Source organism: Jaculus jaculus, chromosome 11, assembly GCF_020740685.1.
Source record: "Jaculus jaculus isolate mJacJac1 chromosome 11, mJacJac1.mat.Y.cur, whole genome shotgun sequence".
Taxonomy (NCBI): Eukaryota; Metazoa; Chordata; class Mammalia; order Rodentia; family Dipodidae; genus Jaculus; species Jaculus jaculus.
In genome coordinates, this window is record NC_059112.1 from 65,466,073 (window position 1) to 65,482,796 (window position 16,724).

Genomic DNA, 16,724 nt, shown 5'->3' on the forward strand with positions numbered 1-16,724 from the left:
CAAAGCACACCAGCCTGTGAAAATTTGCTTGTGTCCTAGTATTTCAGTGTATGCTTCCTTCCTATCCTGATGAACTTGCTTCAGCCACACTGAATAAATTAATTTTCTGGGTCACTTACTCTTCAGCCTGCATGTATTTGCATGTATGGTTGTGGTAGTTTGAATGTGATAGCTTGAATGTATAACCCCACAGAATCGGTCATTTTTTTTTTTTTTTAGCTACAAAAATAGCTTTATTTAAAATGGACAAAGACTATACTGGCATTTCTTTAAAGTAGACTTGTGTAGACAATGGGTATACAAAAATGCTCAGTAGGGCTGGAAAGATGGTTCTGTGGTTAAAGGTACTTGCTTACAAAGCCTGTTGGCCCTAGTTCAATTCCCAAGACACTTATGTAAAGCAAATGCAAAAATGTGCAGAAGCATCTGGTGTTTGTTTACAGTGGCAAGAGGACCTGGTACATGTGCACACACATAGTCACACACACAATGCAAATAAATAAGCATTTAAAATAATACTCAGTATCTGTAATCATCATGATAGTAGGAATAAAGACCACAAGGAGTTACCACCCCATCCCTTGTATTAGAGTTCTCCAGAGCAGCAAAACATATCATTTAAATATATTATAAAGGGGAGAATTATTATATTGGCTAATATGACATGGTCTGGGTAATCCAACAATGGCTGCCTGCACACTGGAGAGTCTAAGAACATGGTAGCAGCTCAGTCCGCAAGGCTGGATGCCTCAGCAGTCTCAATCTGACCCTGAAGGCCTGGAGGATTCCTGGAGGGCCACTGATCTTCACTGGGTTAAACTGTACACAAAGGATGGCATCAAAAGAGTAGATATACCCACTAACAAGTAGCAAGTAGCAAGGGCATCCAGGTAAAAGGCACTATTTTTTTTAACGAACAGACTTAGTAAAGATGCATTATGTGTTGGTACCATCCTTTCCCTCATCCCTGCCTCCATTCCACTGGGGACCCTCCTCAGTGGGGTTGTAGGTATTCCCCATGGGGTTGTGGGCTATGCATCATGGAAGCAGCAGTCAATTGTTGGGGGAAGGCAAAACCTCTGGGCATGATGTCCCAACCTCTTTCTCAAAACTCCCTGAGCTATGGTGGGTGTGTTTTAAGTCTACTTCAGTGATGAGCTCTTAGGAGCCTCTGGATCTCTGCTTTGGTATGTGTTAAGTAACCTTAGGGTCTGTCTCCTTCACCCTGGTGCTGATTATAAAATTCACCATGGAAGCAGCATTCTTGTTCATCTCCCCAATTGCTCTATGGTTTCAGTTACAATCAATCACCTTTTTTTTTAATTAGAGAGAGAGAAAGAGAATTGGCATGCAGGGACCTTAGCCACTGCAAACAAACTCCAGACACATGCACCCCTTTGTGCACATGTATCACCTGTGTGCATGTGTCGCCTTGTGCATCTGGCTTATGTAGGTTCTGGGGAGTCAAACCTGGGTCCTTAGGCTTTGCAGGCAAGTACCTTAACTGCTAAGCCATCTTCCTAGGACAAATCAGTCATTTTTTATTAAGCATCCTACCTGAGCCATTAGCAGGTGTGTCTTTGTTACAGGTGGTATATCCCTGAGGGTGGATCTGATTCTAGCCCTGCTAGGTGAGTGCAGAGCAATTTGAACTCTGACTGCTCCTGATTTGTGGTGCTGGCTATTGATGGTGTCTCTCTGCTTCGGTCACTGAAAGAGACTGGGCTTCTTCTTTCCTTCATGGTGTTCCCCTGGGCCTCTGTAAGCCTAAAATAAATCTCCTTCCTCCCAGAAACTGTGTCTGATTCATCCCAGCAACAGGAAGCTGACTATAACAGTAGTGCTCTGTACTTTTCCTTCCTTTTTCCTGTCCATTTTTTTTTTTTTTGAGGAAGGGAGGGAGGGAAAGAGAGAGAGAGAGAGGGAGGGAGAGAGAGAATGGGCACACCAGGGCCTTCATCTGCTACAAATGAACTCCAAACATGCATGCCCCCTTGTGTGTGTCTGGGTATGTGGGACCTGGAGATGCAAACATGAGTTCTTAGGCTTTGCAGGTGAGCGCCTTAAACACTAAGCCATCTCTCCACTCTTATTTTTTTAAATAAAAATTTATTTACTTATTTGTGAACAGAGAAAGAATGAGAATGAACACATCAGTATCTCTTGACACTGCAAATGAACTCCAGATGCATGCACCATTTTGTGCCTCTGGCTTTACTAGGGTACTGGGGGAATCAATTACAGGCAGGCAGACTTTGCAAACAAGCAACCTTAACTGTCAGCCATAATTCCAGACTAGTACTTGGCTTTTCTACCCTTGTCTAGGGAATTATCTTTCATCTCATGCAAATTAACACAGTAGCTAAAGAAATGCTTTGCACATGGAAGACACTTAGATGTCACCTTGTGTGTATATGTATGAAACTTGTTCAGTTCCCTAGTTGAAGGTCAGCAAGCATATCTCCATGGCTTCTTGCTTGTATTTCAACCAAAACTCGATTACATATTTTGGCCTCTTAAGGAAAGGGTTATGTTTTAGTCTCAGGACTGTTAGGCTATGCACCATGCTAAGTATAAATAGATTCTTATGACTGAATGTGTACTATTTTGTCACAATGGTGTATTGTGGTTTTGGAACCCTTGTTTCATACTGGAAATGTCCTGCATCATGCATTATCTCAAATTTCACAGGATGTGTTGCCAGCTCAAAGAGGTTCTATCCCTGTTCTAGACCTTTCAAATGCATTACTGTGCAACATTGGGAAGATACTTAGCCAGGCAATAAGCCTCTGTTTCTTTGAATTAGGGATAATGGTATATTCCTTTTTTTATCTTGTAGGACAGTCACAAGGCTCAAATGCAATTATATCCTTCTTCCAAAAATTCATTAAAAAATTTCAAATCTATCTCTATTCAAAACTTAGCATAGCAAACTAAAACCTTGTGAGGTCTTCCAGAGATTTCCTTCTTGAAAGACCCAGTTTTGTGAACTGTGTTTACTCTCCTTCCCTCTTCTATCTCAGATGCCTTTTTTCCAGCTGCATTAAATTACTGGTAACTCACTCACTACCATCACCAGAAATATTCTTATGGCCAACACCACTGAACACTTACGTCACTTGATCTGGCTCCTGTCTTCTTCCTTCTAGGATAGTCTCTGCACTGAGGCCTGAGTAACCTTGAAATGGGTTCAGAACACATCCCACCATGTACCAGATCCTAAAATGCCTGCCCATCACCTATGGGGTACAATTTAAGCTCCTTCAAAGGATTTGCCAAGCCTCCTCCTCTGACCCCTGCCACTACTTCATCAGTATCTCCAAATGCTACTCTTCTTAGAATATACACTTTATTAATATAAACTCATTTCACCTTCTAAATAGTGATACAGTTTCTCACATGTCACCCAAAAGACAGTCAGGAGAAATATATTCATCTTCAAGACTTAATCCAAAATATCACACTCTGGGAGAGATTCCTGATAACAGTTTCCACACTCATCCTTTTAAATGCATTTATTTATGTATTTATTTAGATGGAGAGAGAAAGAGAGAGGGGGAGGGAGACAGAAAAAGAGAAAGGGGGCAGGAAGAGAGAAAGAGAAAGAATGGGCATGCCATGCCTCTATCCACTTCAAAGAAACTCCAGATGCATGTGTCACTTTGTGGATCTGGATTTATATGGGTACTGGCAAATTGAACCTGGATCATTAGACTTTGCAGGCAAGTACCTTGGCCACTGAACCATCACTCCAACCCTTCAAGCCTATCCTTTCATGCAGAAGGAGAAACCCCCAGCTCATTGTTCCCTGAATCTATCCTGATTAGCTTAACTTTCCATTAGTCTCTAAATGTTATTATTTAATTATTTAAATTTAATTTATTTAATTATCTATTTAAACATTTGTCACTTTTACTAAATAGTAAACTCCTTGTGCAAAGAACATGTTCTATCTCTATATATGATTCATTTTCTGGCACACAGTAAGCAATTGTCAAGGTCTATTTAACAAATAAACTAGTGTTATATATTACCATTTGAACCTCACACTTTTTTTTTTTTTTTTTTCGAGGTAGAGTACAGGCTGACCTGTAATTCACTATGTAGTCTAAGACTGGCCTTGAACTCATGGTGGTTCTCCTACCTCTGCTTCCTGAGTGCTGGGATAAAAGGTGTGCACCACCACACCTGGCTCTGTACTTCACTTTTATTCATTATTTTGCAAATCTTTTAGAATTTTTAAATTACATTTGGTTTTCATAGGTGTTAGATAATTTTGGCAAATGAATTAATTTATTCAGTCACTCTCTACTAGATGGGGGCTTGGCTTCCCTTGGGAAGTAGCACTACTGCCAAAGAAAGCATAGCTGTGCTCTGTCTCCAAGGGTTCCCAGTATCTCCCTGATAATGGCAGTCAGGAACTCCTGCTCACCTGCTGCTTCTGACCTGGGTGTTCTGCAGTTGTCGGGAGAGCAGCTTGACAATGGTGGTGAAGCTGTTGTTCCTGCGGAAGATGTCTCTGCTGTGAGGACCCGGGATGGAGGAGAAAGTGTCTGTGATGCTCTTGATCTCCAGCAGGAGAAGATGGGGAAATGAATGCTCCATGCTGGCAAGCTGACTCACCAGGTAGTGCAGGCAGCTCCTGGCTCTCTCCTGCCCAGAACAATAAACAACAACAAGTCAACATTGTAGAACAATGCCAGTATTCCATGACCAGCAGGAACTGAAATAAGCACCTTTAAGCACCTCTGAAACAGAAGCAATGGATTAGGAGATACATACCTTGGAGCTATTTAAACTCTTAGTTAGCATTTAAAAAATATTTTATTTATTTATTTTTTTATTTAAGAGACAGAGAGAAAGAGGCAAATGTATAGAGAGAATGGGTGCTTCAGGGCCTCTTGCCACTGCAAACAAACTCCAAACACATGTACCACCTAGTACATCTGGCTTTATGAGGGCACTGGGGAACTGAACCCAGGCTGGCAGGCTTTGTAAGGAAGCACCTTTAACCACTGAACCATCTTTCCATCCCCCCCCCTACTTTTGTCTAAGGAAGGATCTTGCTCTAGCCCAGGCTGACCTAGAATTTACTATGCAACCTCAGGCTGGCCTCAAACTCACGATCCTACTATCTTTGCTTCCCAAGTGCTGGGATAAAGGTGTGCACTACCACACCTGGCTCATTAGCTTTTTATATATGTATGTGTGTGCATGTGCATGCATGTTTACCTGCATGGGTTCATGGGTATGTGATATGTGTGTATATGTGTTTGGAGGCTAGAAGATGATGTAGAGCATCTTCCTTAGTCACTGTCCTTTTTGTTTACCAAGGCAGGTTCTTTTATTTGAACTGAAGGCACACCCATCCTACTTGTCAGGGATCACCTGTTTGCCTCCTGAGCACTGGGATTCCAGGTGGGTCTGTTGCTATGCACACTTAGTACTTACACTCCATCAATTTTGATCCTCATGCTTGTACAAGTACTTTAATCACTGAGCCATTTCACCAACCCTTATAATCCATGTCTTGAAGCAGCATGATCTAATCAACAAATACTCAAATTTATCAGAAAGATTATTTGAAATACAAATTTGCATTCAATAGAAATGATATTCAAGGAGGGCTGGGGAAATGACTTAGTGATTAAGGCATTTGTCTGTGAAGCCTAAGAACCACAATTTAATTTCCCAGGACCCACATAAGCCAGATGCACAAGGGAGAGGATGCATCTGGAGTTTGTTTGCAGTGGCTAGAGGCCCTGGCGTGCCCATTCTCTCTCTCAAGGAAATAAATACACAAATAAATATTCAAGGAATGGCTAATTTTGTTTGCAGCTTCTCTGTTAAATCTTTTTGTATGCACTTTTTAAAGTTCATAATGTAGGGCTGAAGAGATGGCTTAATGGTTAAGGCATTTGCCTGCAAAGCTTAAGGACTCATGTTTGATTCTCCAGATCCCATGTAAGGCAGACAAAGTGATGTAAGTTCACAAGCTTGCACATGCACATAAGGGGGCACACATGTATGGAGTTTGATTGAAGTAGCTGAGTCCCTGGCATGTCAATTCTCTTCTCTCTTTCTCTCTCCCTCTCCCTCTCTCTCTCTCTCTCTCTCTCTCTCTCTCTCTTTCTCTCTCTTTCTCTCTCTCTCTCTCTCTCTCTCCCTCTCATTCTTCTCTCTCTCTCAGTTGCTCTCCCACATAAAAAAACCAGTCTGTTGGGCTTGCCTCAAAAAAGTTCATAATGTTAGGATAGTAGAACATATATATATAATATAAACATACAATGGAGATTGATGATTAAAATACCTATGCTAGGTACACAGGCCTAAATTACTCTTCCAATTGGAATTCAATTTTCCCTATGTCTTAGCATTTGAAGCCTTAATTTACATCAAGCTACAGCTCTTTTCCTGTCCTCTTCTCTAAAGCTATCAGTAGTTATTCTTTCTGTCTGAATTTTTACCAAACTATAGGCTTTTTATTTTTTTAAGATTTTTTTTAAAAATTTATTTGAGACAGAGAGAGGGAGGGAGACACAGAGAGAGTGAGTGAGAATGGGTGTGCCAGGGCCTCTAGCCACTGCAAAGGAACTCCAGATGTGTGTGCCCCCTTGAGCATCTGGCTAACGTGGCACTTGGAGAATAGAACTTGAGTATTTTGGTTACGCAGGCATGCACCTTAACTGCTAAGCCATCTCTCCAGCCCTCTTTTTTTTTTTTTTTAAATGAGGGGGGATATGAATATGAATGGGCACAGCAGGGCTTGTTGATGCAAATGAGCTCCAGAAACATGCAGCACTTTGCATGTCCTGCTTTCTGTGAGTACTGAGGAATCTAACCTGAGTCAGCAGATTTTGCAAGCAAGCAGGTGCTATTAACTGCTGAACCATTTCCCAAGATCATGTAGAGCTCTTCTAAACAATCTTCTGTAGTGGGCTGGAGAGATGGCTCCACAGTTAAGGTGTTTGCCTGCAAAGCCTAAGGACAAGAGTTTGATATCACAGTATCCACATAAAGCCAGAGGCACAAAGTGATGTATGCATCTGGAGTTCTTTGCAGTGGCTGGAGGCCCTGGTGCACACCCCTTCTCTCTCTTTTCCTATCTGCCTCTTTCTTTCTCTCAAATGAATAAATAAAATGTTTTTAAAATCTTGCTCAGCACATGATGGTATTAATCATTTGTTTGCTTGTGCTTTTTTATTCAATCACTGAATAGTTATTACATTCCTGTAATATGCCTGTTTCAGACTCTCGAAGGCAAAGGTCAATGAAAGAACACCCTAACCTTTGAGAGACCCACAATTCCCCCTTTTATTTATAATTCCCCTGTAGCTATATGTGCTGGTTATTTCCCAAGGAGATTGTTTCTTTTTTAAAAATTATTTTTTTATTAATAACTTCTATGATTATAAACAATATCCCATGGTAAGGCCCTCCCTCCCCCCACTTTCCTCTTTGAAACTCCATTCTCCATCATATCCCATCCCCCTCTCAATCAGTCTCTCTTTTATTTTGAAATCATCATCTTTTTCTCCTTTTATGATGGTCTTGTGTAGGTAGTGTCAGGCACTGTGAAGTCATGGTTATACAACCTATTTTGTGTGTGGAGGGAACACATTGTAAGGAGTCCTACCCTTCCTTTCACTCTGTAAGATTCCCGGGGGAGGGGGAATCTTCCGTGGTGGGAGACCCGCGCCCAAGAACCAAGACCGAGCCACTGGATGCAAAGGCAAGAGGCAGCTTTATTGTTCGCACAGGCGCCTGCGGGCACTCCAGTCCTTCGAGAGGCTGAGCGCGCCAGGCAAGGGGAAGGGTCTCTTTTTATAGAGTTAGGGAGAGCAGAAGCAGGTTTACAGAAGCAGAAGCATGATTTCAGTCCCAGCACTGGTTACTGGTTACTTATTAATAGACTTGGAGTCGGTGGGGATCCTCTTTTTTTTTTCTCTTCTCGGAAGCATCCTGACAGGGTTATCTATAGTACATTAGGCGGAGTTTGTGGTCATGCCTGTCTGCATCTGGGGGTCACAAGGCTGTCTGCATCTGGGGCGGTTTTTGGCTCCTGGTATTTTTCCATGGGTTTTACATTCCCCCATTTCTCTTGGAACTGAGTAAAATCTTTTACTTATAATCTTATGTCATTTTGGCTTAATGGCTGATACTGACTAGTGAGGACGAACGCCTGGATAACTGAGAGCTTGTCCCATATAAACTGTACCAGCCTATTGAGAATACATGGACCAAAGGTTAATAGGAGCACAAGAATGAGCAAAGGACCCAGGAGAGTGGATAAGAGGGTGGTGAACCAAGGGGATTTATGAAACCAACTTTCGAACCAGCCCTGTCGTGACTCTAGCAATCTCTGCCTCTGGGCTAGTCTGTCCCTGAGCATTTCCATAGATTCCCGGACTATGCCCGTATGGTCAGCATAAAAACAGCATTCTTCCTTAAGGGCAGCACAGAGGCCTCCTTCTTTTAGAAACAACAAGTCTAGGCCTCTTCTATTTTGCAATACTACCTCTGAAAGGGAAGTAAGGGAAGTTTCTAGAGCAGAAATAGATTTTTCTATGGCCTGTAAGTCTGTGGTTATCGTTTCTTGTAGGGCTCGGGTCTGCTCAGAGTGTACCAGGGCAGTTGTTCCAGTTCCTATGCCCGCTAAGATTCCTCCTGCTCCCAAAAGGAGGGCGATGGTAAGGGTTATGGGCTCCCGCCTAGGTCTGTTTTCAAATACCTGCAGAATGGATTCTGATCTATGGTAGGTAATGCGTGGCCATAACTGGACTAGGACACAGTAATCAGCAGTAGAATTAATGACAGTAGCAGAAACGCAAGGAGTCAGTCCTGTGTTACAGGCCCAATAGGTTCCATCTGGAGATTCTAAGTAATAAGCTCCAGGGGACACAGGAGTAGTTGTGTTACATAAATGTTGAAGAGTAGTGGGTACGGTCCCGATACAGGAGCCCTGGCCAGTTACTTCTGCAAGAGTTAATTTATGAGATGCAACAGCAAGACATCGAGTAGGAATGTTAGTGGAATTGGTAAAATTTCCTGGTAAGGCTATGCCTTCATAGTAAGGAGGGTCAGCAGTTAAACAGAGCCAGCAGTCTTGGGTATAGTTACTGTCAGAGGCATTTAGGGAGAGATAAGCCCCCTGTATTAGACTAAAGAGTCGATTACCTGTTCCCTGGGGTTTATAGAGATGAGTGGTTGGTCTTTTAGGAGGGGGAATTATAACATTGGTAGGTTTAGAAGGCGGGGCCAAGGAAAGTGGGAGTCGGGGGATAGGTTTTTGATCTGGTAGAACTGGGTTGGGGCCTATTGGACTTATGTCAGTCGATAATTGGAGCTTAATAGTAAGGAGGAAACCTGGGTCTGGCCCATCTATGTAAAGACGGACCCCCCAAGTATGGCCTTTGAGCCATGTCCTATCTGCCTTGCCGGGAGAAGTGAAAGTAATGTTTAGAAGCATCTTGTTACCCTGATTTAGGCGAGTTACAGTAATAAAATCCCAGGAGGATTTGGGTTGCCAGTATACATTTCCAGTGGTTTCACATCCCCAGTTTTTACAATAATAGTCCACTCTAGTTCCACAGTTTGATGCCTGGGCATGTTGGGGGCAAACATATAGAGTGGAGTTTAACAACTGTCTGGCAGGTTTGGAGTAACATCCTGGGCTAACAGGAGGGTTGTGTCTCTTCCGGTGAGTCTTTTTTAAAGTCTCTTCAAAAGGTTTTCTATGGGCAGTCAAGGCGCACAGATTGGGGGTTAAGGAGGGCCACCATGTCCATAACGGGGCAGGGGAGGTATTAGACCAAATAATTTGTCCTCCCTCAGAAATGACTAGCCAAGTCAAAGATAAGGGAAGGTGAGGACTAGCAGAGACGTTACTCACAAAACTGAAAGTTAAGAAGAGGTATGTTAAGATCGAGAGAGTCTTATCTTTAGGGGATTTGGAGTGCGATGTGCTTTCCATGGTGCGAGGTTTGGTGGTGTGCTGTCTGGGTACTCTGTCAGGGCAGCCTTGACGTGGGAGGCGTGGATCCAAGTGGCGATTCCGTCTACTTTTAAGGCCGTGGGAGTTGTCAGGAGCACGGTGTAAGGTCCTTTCCAGCGAGGTTCCAGATTCTTGGTCTGATGTCGACGGACCCAAACTGAGTCCCCTATCTGGAATGAATGGGGGATTAGCGGTTTATTAGTTGCCTCTTTATAGGCAGCTGCTAGAGGTTTCCAAACTTCCTGGTGTACCAACTGTAGAGCCTTCAAGTGAGCCTGTAGGGTGGGGGTATCAGTAAAATTAGAAATTTCTGTAAGCATGAAAGTGACAGCTGGCGGGGGGCTGCCATAGAGGATTTCAAAGGGGGTTAGGCCATGAGGGCCTGGGGTGTTTCGGGCCTTGTAGAGGGCCAGGGGTAGGAGTTGTACCCAATCCTTTGAGCCAGTTGCAAGCGTTAATTTAGATAAAGCCTCTTTAATTGTTCTATTTATCCTTTCTACCTGACCTGAACTCTGGGGTCTGTATGCACAATGCAACTTCCAATTGATCCCCAGTGCCTTGGCCACCGACTGACTTACCTGGGAGACAAAGGCGGGCCCATTGTCTGACCCGAGTGCCTGTGGCATTCCATACCGGGGAAAGATATCATCTAGTAATTTCTTGGTTACCATTCTGGCGGTTTCATGCTTGGTGGGAAATGCTTCTACCCATCCTGAAAAAGTGTCTACAAAAACTAGGAGATATTTGTAACCATACATACCCGGTTTTACCTCAGTGAAGTCGAGCTCCCAACAAGCCCCGGGTTGGTGTCCCCTCAGACGAGACCCAAGGGCCATCTGGGCTCATCCAGCATTTACCTGAGCACACACTTTGCAAGTGTTTGCAACTTCTTTTAGGATTGAACCTTTGTTTAGAAATAGATGTCCTGTTTCCTTTTGTTCTAGTAAGGTATTCATCTTCTGAGCACTCATGTGGGTTAGCCTGTGAAGTTGCTTAATGAGGAGGGCTGTAATCTTTTGAGGTACAATAGTCCTTTCTAGGTAAGTCCATTTGCCGTGGGCAGCATCATATGATGCCCCCAGTTTCTGAATCAAGTCCAAGTCCTCATTCGTGTATTCCCATCCCGGAGTTGGAGATGCTGCTTTAGGAGTCCCCTCCTCAGTGGCCATCAGAATCAAGAGTTGGGGTCCCAGAGCTGCCTCACGGGCGGCTTTATCAGCGAACCTGTTCCCTATGGCCTCGGGGCTGTTTCCTTTCTGATGACCTGGACAGTGTATAATGCTGAGCTTCTGGGGTAGGTACAGAGCCTTGAGGAGGGCCAATATCTCAGTCTTATTTTTGATTTCTTTTCCCTCTGAAGTCAGCAGGCCCCTTCTTTTGTAAATTTCCCCATGTATGTGGGCGGTGGCGAATGCATACCGGCTATCAGTGTACACATTGAGTTTTTTACCTTTAGCCTGCTGGAGGGCTTGAGTCAAGGCAATGAGTTCCGCTTTTTGTGCTGAGGTCCCTCCGGGCAGGGCGCTAGCCCAGACTACCTGGTCTCTGGTGGTCACTGCGGCCCCGGCTTGCCTTTCACCATTCAGTAGGAAGCTGCTACCGTCCGTGTACCAGGTGAAATCTGCATCCTGCAGCGGCTGGTCAGTGAGATCCTTTCTGGTTCCATGTACCTCTGCAAGAATCTGCTGGCAGTTATGGGTCTCTGGCCCCTCAGGGAGGGGCAACAGGGTGGCCGGGTTTAGGGCCACTACCGGACCAAATTGCACACGGTCTTTGTCGAGAAGCAAGGATTGGTAATGAGTCATACGTGTATTAGACAGCCAGCGATCTGGGGGCTGTCTCACGATAGACTCAATGGCATGTGGCGTTAGCACAGTCAGAGGTTGCCCCAGGGTTAGTTTACTTGCATCCTTGGTCAAGACTGCAACTGCAGCAATCATTCTTAGGCATGGTGGCCAGCCTGAGGCCACTGGATCTAACTTTTTTGAGAGATATGCAACCGGGCGCCTCCATGGTCCAAGCTGCTGAGTTAGCACTCCCTTCGCAAACCCCTGTCTTTCATCTATGAATAGCTCGAAGGGCTTGGTGATGTCAGGCAAGCCCAAAGCCGGAGGAGAGAGGAGAGAGTGTTTAATTTTGTCAAAAGCCTCTTGCTGTGGCTTAGTCCAATTGAAGGGGGTTCCTTGTTTAGTCAAGGGGTAAAGAGGGGCTGCCATTTCAGCAAACCCTGGTATCCATAGGCGACAGAACCCAGCGGTCCCCAAGAACTCTCTGAGTTGTCTATGGTTCTGGGGGACAGGAATGCGAGCTACAGTGTCTATGCGGGCCGGTGTTAACCAGCGTTGGCCATTTCTTAATTTATATCCCAAGTAGGTGACCTCTTGTTGACAGATTTGGGCCTTCTTAGCAGAAGCTCTATAGCCCAAGCGTCCCAGAGTCTCAAGCAGGGCCCCGGTACCTGTATGACAGTCCTGATATGAGGAGGCCGCAAGCAGGAGGTCATCCACATATTGGAGCAGAATTAAAGATGGGTGCTGGACTCGAAAGTCAGCCAGGTCCCGGTGTAAGGCTTCATCAAAGAGGGTGGGACTGTTTTTAAATCCCTGGGGAAGTCTTGTCCATGTTAATTGCCCTGAAATTCCACAGTCAGGGTCCTTCCATTCGAATGCAAACAGTGGCTGACTCTGGGAAGCCAGTCTCAGGCAGAAAAAAGCATCCTTTAAATCCAAGATTGAATACCACTGATGAGAGGGAGGTAAAGAACTCAGCAGGTTATAAGGATTAGGCACAGTGGGGTGGATATCTTCCACCCTTTTGTTAACTTCCCTAAGGTCCTGGACAGGACGATAGTCCCCCGTACCAGGCTTCTTGACAGGTAATAGCGGAGTATTCCATGGGGATCTACAGGTGGTCAGAATTCCCTGGTCCAAGAGCCTTCTTATGTGAGGCCTAATTCCCAGGTAGGCCTCATTAGACATTGGGTATTGTTTAACTGATATTGGGGATGCCGATGTCCTTAAGGTTATAATAAGGGGGGCCTGTTGTTTGGCCAATCCCATCCCTCCAGTTTCTGCCCAGGCCAGTGGGTAGGCCTTTAGCCAATAATTTATATCTTTAGGTTCACTTAGGGAGTTGTCATGGAGCCGATATTCATCTTCCAGATTAAGAGTCAGTACATGTAGGGGAACTCCCTTAGGACCAGATACTTTGGCCCCAGTTTCTTCAAAATGAATTTGGGCTTTTAATTTTGTTAAAAGGTCCCTCCCTAACAATGGGTAGGGACAATCTGGTACGTGTAGAAAAGAATGTGTGACCTTACCGGTGGCTAAATGTACCTTCTGCTCGGTGGTCCAGTGGTATTGTTTTCTTCCTGTGGCACCTTGTACCCAGGCAGTCCGGTTGCTCAGGGGTCCAGGGCACTGGGTGAGCACCGAATGTTGGGCACCAGTATCTGCCAGGAACGTGATAGGGCGCCCCCCGACAGTAAGAGTTACCCTAGGCTCAGGGGGGGGCTCCTGGCCCTGACTGCCCTAGTCTTCATCTAGGGCAAACAGGTTGGATTTCGGGGTGGAATCCGTTGGTTTCCTGGGTCTTTTAGGGCAGTCCTTTACCCAGTGTCCTTTTTCTTTGCAGTATGCACATTGGTCCCGGTCCACTCTGGGTCTGGGTCTCCCTTGGTCTCCCAACCTATTAGTCCTATCATTGTTCTGTACTACAGTGGCCAAGAGGCGGCTCAATTCCTTGTTCCTTTTGCGTTCTCTTGCATTTTCCCTGTCCTCTGCTTCTTTCCTAAGCTTGTCCTCCCTGTCCTCTGCCTCCCTACGTAAGCGGTCTTCTCTCTCTTCTGGTGTCTCTCGCTTATTAAAAATCTTTTCTGCTTCCTTTAATAAATCTTGGAGAGACTGTCCTTGTAAATTGTCTAATCTTTGAAGTTTATTTCTAATATCTGGGGCAGACTGCCAGATAAAGGTCATGGACACATTTACCCCCTGATTAGGATCCTCCGGATCATAGGGGGTGTACATGTGATAGGCTTCCTTAATTCTCTCTAGAAAGGCAGCAGGGGATTCATCTGGTTTTTGTATTACTTGCTTTACCTTGGCCAAATTAGTAGGGTGGCGCCCAGCACCACGGAGGCCCGCTATGAGCAACTGGCGATAAAGGCATAGGTGTCCCCTACCGTCTGCTGAGGTGTGGTCCCAGTCGGGGCGGGTCAAGGGAAAAGCATCATTAATCTCATCTAGTATCTGGGTGGGTCTCCCGTTATCGCCTGCAACATTCTTTCTGGCTTCCAGGAAGACTCTCTGCTTTTCTTCTGTCGTGAGAAGAGCCTGTAAGAGTTGTTGGCAATCATCCCAAGTGGGTTGATGGGTAACTAAGATAGATTCAATCAGGTTAGTTAAGGCAGTAGGGTCTTTGGAGAAAGGCGGATTGTGGGTCCGCCAGTTATATAAGTCTGAGGCAGAGAAGGGCCAATATTGAACCTGTTCCCCTGGCCCCTGCCTCAAGGGAAAGGCTTGTGAAGTCTCCTTCTTGAGTGGCTGCTCTCGGTGACTCCTCAGACGTCCAGCCACTGGGGAAGGGAGCTCAGGTGGGGCCGAAGGGGCCAGTGGCTGGTGACTAGGGGTATCGTGGGTCTGAGACCTATAGGGAGGGGGCTCCTCCGAGAGGAGGTCTATAAGGGGGGTGTTGGGGTCCGGGGGAAGTACTGGTTTTAGGGGCTTCTTGGTATCAACTGGACAACAAGAGGAGGAGGAGGTAGGGGCAGGGATAGGCAGTGGTGGGGTAGGTGGAGGAGGGATGAAAGGAATGACCCAGGGTGGCGGGTTGACTGCCAGACTTTCCCAGGTAACTATATAGGGGACCTGATCTGGATGTCCGTGCGGGCCACGATCAAACACTTTAGCTTTCACCTGTAAAATAGTAGAGAGGTTAAAAGTTCCATCCCTTGGCCAGCCCACATTGAAAGTGGGCCATTCTGCGGAGCAGAAGGTTTGCCATTTTTCTTTTTTGACGTCTACTGACTGGTTGGAAGTGATCTTCCAAACATCTTTCCAATGATCTAGGGTTAAACTCAGGGGGGTCACCAATTTTTGACCCATTTTGTCAAGAGACAACACTAAACAAACACCAAGGACTAAGACAACAGAGAGACAGCCGGCACAGAGACGCGCAGCGCGGTGTTGATAGCAAACTGAAAATGCAGATTCAGACGGGGAGACTGTTCGTCCACCCAACAGACTAACGTATCCCTCGGATACTTGTTGAGCTCCGAAAAATCGGGCTCCCAAATTCCCTGAAGCGTCCTCCAGGGTGGCGGGGGAGAAGTCCGAGCCCGTCAGCTCCTTCTCAAGCCGCCCAGATACAGAACGACACGGATCCGAGCCGATTTTCGAACGCAGCGCAAAAAAATGTTACCAGACGTAGACAGACAGAATGGTGCACCAAATCAAATGCTTACCTTCCGGTGGGCAGTAATTGGGTTGGGCGGGGGTCCCCAATCCCGGACGAGCCCCCAGCTGTAAGATTCCCGGGGGAGGGGGAATCTTCCGTGGTGGGAGACCCGCGCCCAAGAACCAAGACCGAGCCACTGGATGCAAAGGCAAGAGGCAGCTTTATTGTTCGCACAGGTGCCTGCGGGCACTCCAGTCCTTCGAGAGGCTGAGCACGCCAGGCAAGGGGAAGGGTCTCTTTTTATAGAGTTAGGGAGAGCAGAAGCAGGTTTACAGAAGCAGAAGCATGATTTCAGTCCCAGCACTGGTTACTGGTTACTTATTAATAGACTTGGAGTCGGTGGGGATCCTCTTTTTTTTTTTCTCTTCTCGGAAGCATCCTGACAGGGTTATCTATAGTACATTAGGCGGAGTTTGTGGTCATGCCTGTCTGCATCTGGGGGTCACAAGGCTGTCTGCATCTGGGGCTGTTTTTGGCTCCTGGTATTTTTCTATGGGTTTTACAACTCTTATATTCTTTCTTCCACCTCTTACGCAATGGACCCTGAGCCTTGGAAGGTGTGATAAAGATATTGCAGTGCTGAGCACTCCTGTCACTTCTTCCTAGCACCATGGTGCCTTCTGAGTCATCCCAAGGTCACTGCCATCTGAAAAGAGAAGCTTCTCTACCAAAAGTGAGAGTAGCATTAATATATAGGTATGAACATTAAGAGAAGTGCTTACTGGGCAGTTTGATGAGCATAGTATATACATTTGCCAGATAGCAGCAGACATTACACTCCTAGGGCTTATGACTACCCCTGTTTTAGGTTTTCTGTCTCAGGGAGGTATTCCATCCTATGGAGCGGGCCTCCAGTCCAATTAGAGGGCAGTTGGTTTCCACCATGAGAGACATGCCACTATTGCATTTATTGTATCTGTTGGCTCATTTGACCTACCTGGCAAAATATAAGGCTTGCAGTGTCTACTGTGAGTAGGAGATTGTTTCTTATTCTTCATCATCATATCCAGTACAGAATTAAGTCTTTAGGTTCTCCATTCTAGAGGGGTGTGTGTGTGTGTGTGTGTGTGTGTGTGTGTGTGTGTGTGTGTATTAACACATAATAGCAAGCCTTATGTGCCAAAGTACGAACTTACAAATTAAGTATATAGTTTCAAAGGAATTTGTTACTTTACAGAGAAAATATAAGTATGAAGTTTCATAGTCTTGGAAGATCCCATGTACAAACACATTGATACACAGTTCCCAGAGAAATAGGATACATCTGTCAATCAAT

General features: G+C 45.4%; 1 protein-coding gene across 1 annotated transcript in view; it reads right to left on the reverse strand.

The window, feature by feature from the left end:
- The window catches only part of Veph1 (ventricular zone expressed PH domain containing 1), a 368,903-nt gene that overhangs the window by 189,589 nt on the left and 162,590 nt on the right, over window positions 1-16,724 (reverse strand). The window contains 1 exon segment of the mRNA XM_012947429.2: window positions 4,433-4,653. Within this exon segment, the coding sequence (XP_012802883.2) occupies window positions 4,433-4,653 (221 nt within the window).